The sequence below is a fragment of the Solanum verrucosum genome, unplaced genomic scaffold (genome assembly GCF_900185275.1).
Source record: "Solanum verrucosum unplaced genomic scaffold, falcon-dt-bn FXZP01000109.1, whole genome shotgun sequence".
Lineage (NCBI taxonomy): Eukaryota > Viridiplantae > Streptophyta > Magnoliopsida > Solanales > Solanaceae > Solanum > Solanum verrucosum.
In genome coordinates this window covers 862,221-868,295 of record NW_026020594.1, presented here as the reverse complement: position 1 = coordinate 868,295, position 6,075 = coordinate 862,221, and the positions used below count along the sequence as shown (strand labels likewise).

At 35.2% G+C, this 6,075-nt stretch overlaps 1 protein-coding gene across 1 annotated transcript; it reads right to left on the bottom strand.

Moving 5' to 3' along the window:
- LOC125811305 (MOB kinase activator-like 1A) lies at positions 1–4,648 on the bottom strand. The gene is made up of 7 exons (XM_049490816.1): positions 4,378–4,648; positions 4,235–4,283; positions 3,990–4,098; positions 3,166–3,259; positions 712–845; positions 465–628; positions 1–328 (listed from the first exon to the last, which is right to left on the bottom strand). Exons 1-7 carry the CDS (start codon positions 4,401–4,403, stop codon positions 257–259), a joined length of 648 nt encoding a protein of 215 aa, XP_049346773.1. The 5' UTR covers positions 4,404–4,648; the 3' UTR covers positions 1–256.
- Between the last annotated feature and the right edge of the window lie 1,427 nt (positions 4,649–6,075).

Below are 6,075 nucleotides of genomic sequence, written 5' to 3'. Positions count from 1 at the left end.
ACACACACCAAAGGAAGCAAACTTGTAAAGAAGTTTCTTCAATTACAGAGAATGCTAGCATAAGGTGGTACAATTCAATAATAAAAATCATGGAAGTTCATATAAATGGGTAAATTCTCGAAGGGTCGGACAAGTTCCCACATCTTTTGGGCTTTCCCTGTCCATCATCAAAACCATCTTCTCCTCACACAAACTAATCAATGAATGATGAAAGAAAGAAAAATAATTGTAGAAAATGAATTGAATTACAACATCACTAAAGCTGCAGAATAGACTCAACGAGCTCATAGAGAGGTGCAAGCTCTGCCTTGTCAATTAAGCGGAACTCCTGTATCAAGCAAGAGCATGCATCAGTTTTCCTCAATCTACACTAACCACAATCTACTTGTATAGATATATGATGCACTACAAATTCATGAAATGCATTAAATCAATAACATCAAATGTACTTAGTATACACTTACCCATGTGAACAGAACAAAGTGCTTAAAGCAAGTATTCATATGAGCTTCTTCTTTTAGACTGATAATCTTTTGGAAATGTGAATGATAGATATGAGCATATACACGAAATAATCGCTTAAATATTGTCTTCACAACATCCTGGAAGTTAGACGGAAATGGCGCACCTGTAGAGCATACCCTTGATCAGACAATGAATTTGGAATTTTTTATCAGAGTAATATGCACAGCATAAAGAGAGATTACCCACCCAAATTTTGGGGAAAAATTGATTCATCATCTAGCTGAGTTTCTATCCAACCCATCAAATAATCCACATATTTTGGAGCAGAAACTTCTATGGGTTTCTTTATATTAACTCCATCGGCCCAACGATACTCGTACCTGCCAAAAGTTATATGCAAAAAATGTATCAGCCATGCCAATTGCCAGAGACTGGAGGACCACAAGTTATTCCAGTGAGACAATCTAGTTATGGTTTGATTACCCATTCTCTTGTAGGGGAGTTCGCGTGGATCTTAAGGTGGCAAAAGCCACAGGAGTTTTTCTATAGAAATATAGAGTGGCTTGTAGGGAATGAAGAAGAGAATAGGATGACGGGAGGGGAAGCGGGGTGAAGTTGTTTTAAGTTATCAAGTCATTTCACAGGGTGCCAAAGTCTTTTTCCAGGTTCAGAAAGACTGGTATTTGATTGAGCATGACGTGGTCTGCTAGTCGCGTTAAACCATCCAAAGGAGTACTGTCAGCCCCCAAAAGTGTTTTCCTTCTCGCGCGAAAGAAAAAAGACGTTTAGCTTTTTTGTCTGCCTCCAGGCGCGATAGCTTCACTCTTAACCCGCATTATCTGAGAAAAGCATAGAAACAATTCCCTCATCGCGACTCAGCTTCTCTCTCCGATACAGGAAATCATCTGGAGAATGATGTAGGGGGAAGATATGGAAGAAAATATGAGATACCAAAAAACTGAAGAAGGTAGTTTTTTTCACTTGGTGTGCTCTGAGGGATGCAATATTGATGACAGATGACTTAAGGAAGAGAATAATAATGGTTATGAGTTGGTTTTCTCGGCGTAGACAATTGAGAAGACAACTGTCCAGTTTTGTTGAAAATTCACTACACATGTATAAAATCTTCCATTTCCACTACTCAATGTTACAGTGGAAATACCCAGAAGACTGGAAGAGACTATTATGAATAGGAGGATTCATAAGATCAATATATGAAGAAAGGCAATCTGAAGAGTTAAGCCGTTATGCATTTTGTGACAGTTTGCAATGAATGAAATAGAAGATAGTGAGAGATACAGATAGTCCAAAATATTCTTTTTGTTTGATGAACTTTTTGGCGTAAGGAGGAAATTTCCATTTGCACCATAATGGTGGTTAAGCCACTCACTCACTTTTTGCATTCTTTTACACAAAGTTGGTGTTTTCAATTAAACTACTCTGATTTCTCCAAAAACGAAAATCGGTTAGCTAAATACACAACTAATGCACTTCTACTTTGTTTGTCCTAAACCTGTGAACCAGCATCACCCCCTGATTTGTTGAAAGACATAAAAAATGTTCCGAGATGCTTGTCACTAGGTTGCAAAGACCTGGGGAAGAGCAACTGCAGACAAAGTGCAATTGAGTTTTGATCTAGGACTCAAAAACACAGCATAGGAAAGAGGTTGTTCAACAGCTACTCAGTCTGGTATCACCAAAGCACGTGGCACGCAAGTTGGAATTTTGCTTAACATCGTGGCTATCATGCAATTCTTCTAGCAGTTCCGAAGCTGGGGTAATACAATTCTTAAAATATCTTTCTCATCCATTCCTCTCATCCTGAATGCATCTCTAAATGATCACTTTTAAAGTAGAAAATCATCAGGGTAACGACAATTTAATCTCTCGTTACTTTATATTTTGTTCAAGAGGAGGTTTATGGTACTTAGGATCTAAGAATATGTTACGCTCTGCCACTTGAAGAGTTTCACTTTAACTCATATTTTCTTGGAGGGTTTAGCTATATAGACAGGGAATGATGAAGCTTCTTTCATCAATAGTGTCATGCTTAATATACCAAGATAAGTAATGTCAAACATGTTGGTCAAATGATGAGGAAAGTTCAAGGGTATTATATTATTGCCATCATGTTTTCATGCTGTGGCTTCTCTGCAGTATGTTCCACAATATCATAGTTACCAATTGACTCTCTTTGGACATAGAGAAGCCAAGACTTAGCATGTCAGGCATAGTTTTTCGAAAAGAAGAATGGACCATGAGTGACCTTTGTTGGTGACTAAAATCTTAGAATAGGGGTTGTCCGAATTTTCTACTTTGTTGATTGGGGACATTTGCAACATCGTATCAGTTTCAGAGGTCTCTGCAGACACACATAATAGAAAACTTGGAAGCATAGATAGGTGCTAAAATTTTTGGGACAAGAATCCCAAATAAATATAGCAGTTAGGAATCGAGTTTGGCATTAGATAAGAACAGGTACAGCTAGTTCAAAATTTTGCAATGTTAATGGGTAGTAACCTTCTCTTTTGATGATAATTATACCTAGAGGGGTTTAGTCCACTTTAACTAAATTCTAAGCAAACAGATTCAATTATGATGGATAACATTGCCGTGTAACATATCTTACAATGGTTACTTATGTACTTAATAAATAAATAAATAGGATCTACCACAAAGTGAATAGATTAAAAAACTTACTTTGGCCCTGCAGACATTGTCGGGCAGCTCGATGGAGTGCAGAACTCCGTGAGAGTGCCATACAAGATATTCACTTGGTTGAAAAAATCAACAGCTGTAGGAAAAAAGAAATATAAAAGTTAGGATCAACAGAAAGGTGCTTAAGATATTCAAAAATCATCATATGTATGGATGCACAATATCTGAGTACTTGGAGCAAATATACAGACAAGGGAGGACACCAGACAACTTAATCTCAAAGGATATTATGGTTTATGCTACAAATTGAAGAGAGGAGGTTGTGGGATAAAAATTCAACATAGATGTCACAAAGGGACACCAAAAGTTGTTAGAAAGCAGTATATATCCTTATTATTAAGTCAATATCATGGACACCAGTTCTGATACTGTCCCCAAAGAGTTGTCACAACGAACAAGATTTATTGACATCTGTTATTGTCTGCCTTTTCATTGTACGAAGCCTCTAGAACGTCTGAAACAAAATCACTCCTCGATAGAACTTTTAGAGAAAATTGTACCATTTTCAAGGTTATATGGAAGAAATTTGTGGTTCTAGCAATTATCAAAAGTTTTGATTCATCCGAAACCTAATATGTAAATGTCTGCAGGCTAAGGTGAAGTTAATGACTAAGTGAGGTTAATCCACATTCTCACAAGTCGCGACATGAGAGATTCTAAAAAGCCTAGTGTCAAATAATTAACCTGAAATTATTTATAATTTCATAGACACACCATCTGCCATCCGAATACTCAAACAAGTATAGAGAATCAACAAAACAGAACAGAAGCAATTGATATTTTACAGTTGCATTCTGAGAACATACTATTTACAGCGAGCCACTCATGAAGATCTTCTCCAGGCGGTAGGCGTACTGCTTCCCTCAAGTTCCCACTACCCAAAGTAGCATCAATGTGTTTCTTAAGTTGTGCACCCTGCAATTTGGAAATAAGATAAAGAGAAGAAAATCACAGGAGCAATAACAACAAAGGTAAATAAAACTATTTGTCATCTATCATTAATACTGCTAAGATGTGGTAAAAGATAGAATTATAACATCAAATATCTAACCTTGCTTCCTGATGGAGCATTCTTTTTAGGACGAAAAGTCTTCTGGTTTCTGAAATTGATTGCAAAATTAAACAAAATTGGTGCAAATGGGGAACATCAATTCTCAAATTGGGGATAATCGAAACAATCGCAAATAGATATACCTATTAGCAAGGCCAAAAAGACTCATGATTGAAGATAGTCCAAACAAGGAAAAGGGTATGGAATACTCCTAATTTGTAGTCATTATCATGATATGATGATTGATTGATATAAATAAAAGAGGAAATGAGTGTGTTACAGACTGGCACTACTGATGAAGGACCCATTCTCCATCTATAGGCCAACCAAGCAGGCAGGTCGTCTTCTTTCTTTGCCATCGCCATGCTTACCTGGCTCTGCCCCGCCATCTCTTCCTTTTTCTACTACACATTCGGTGTTAATGGTTGGCTCCATACTAAATACACATCTTATTTTATTACTATAATTTTTGAAATTTTTTATTTATTAAAAAATCTCCTCTCGAATACATCAATATCCTCTTGGTGATACATTCCTATCCCCTTATCAGATACATCACTCCCCTCTTGTTGATACATCATTGTTCTCTTTTGGATGCATTCGCCCACCCTCGGATACATCTCTCACTTATGTATCCGAATGTCCTATTCCCTTTATGATACATGGCTCCCCTCTAGGATACATCTCTCCTCTATGTATTTGAATGTCTGTTGATGTATTTGGATATCATATCCCCTCTCTGATACATGCTTTTCCTCTTGGATACATCCCTCCTTTATGTATCTGGATTGCTGATGTGTTCGGAAGTCTAGTAATGTATTTAAAATCCATAATTTTAAGGGATTTTGTAATTTGAAAAAAATAAAAAAAATAATGTAATTAGCTCTTAACAGTATGAAATTTATGTAAATTACATAAAATAAGAAAAAATATTTATTTTATTATTTAAAATAAGACTTACGACTACCTAGTAAAGCAATATATGCTATGTGTTTATTATATATAAGTATATTTTAATAAAATTATAATTCGTAGGTCAGAGCTATATACTATCCATTTTATATTTATTTTTCAATTCAAAAGTGTATCTTTCAATTAGCGTATTTCTAAACTTAATTCTAAGCATTGTATTTATCAATTATCTATCTTTCTTCTTTTCTCTCTCCAAATTAGTGTATAACCCAAATTAATACATTCTTCCCTCTTTCATGGGTGATTATTTTTTTATTCTTTTCTTTCATGGACGATTCTTTTAAATTCTTTTCAAATTCAAATTTATGACGTTGTCTTCCTTTCTCCGATAAAGCGTCATTATTATTGACTCGAGATGATTTCCGAAACTTCATTGTCAGTCATGAGAGAAAGCTTTGAAACTTAATTTCAAATTACAGATTCATGAAATTGTTACTACAATTAATCAATGATATTTTAAAAGATTGGATATATTACGAAGAGTTCATATCTCAAATTTGAGGGATTTTTGGTGCAAATTTGAGAACTTTTCAAGGAATCAAACACATACATATATGCATTCTATTCATGTATCAATGTACCTATATTTGTATTGTATTCATGTATTTGAGTGTATTTGTTTCACTGTTACTGCATCAAATGTATTTGTTTGTATATAATATTGAGGCGAAATGGTCTGATTGACCATTGTACTTGTATGCATTTGTATTCTGGATCCTTCTACTTAACTATTTGTCAATTGAACCCTTAAATTCAATGTAACTTAGCATTTTAAACCCCCTTGGCTCTGCGTGTACTTCAAACTCTCAACAAAAATGACACATCATCATCCACGTCAGATTTAAAATTACACATCATTTATTATTTAT

Coding starts and splice junctions, on each gene's coding strand:
- LOC125811305 (XM_049490816.1), bottom strand. CDS start 4,403: ATGAGTCTTTTTGGCCTTGCTAATAG. Junction 4,099..4,234: donor ATGCTCCATCAGGAAGCAAG/GTTAGATATTTG, acceptor TCCAAATTGCAG/GGTGCACAACTTAAGAAACA. Junction 3,260..3,989: donor TGAGTGGCTCGCTGTAAATA/GTATGTTCTCAG, acceptor TTTTTCCTACAG/CTGTTGATTTTTTCAACCAA.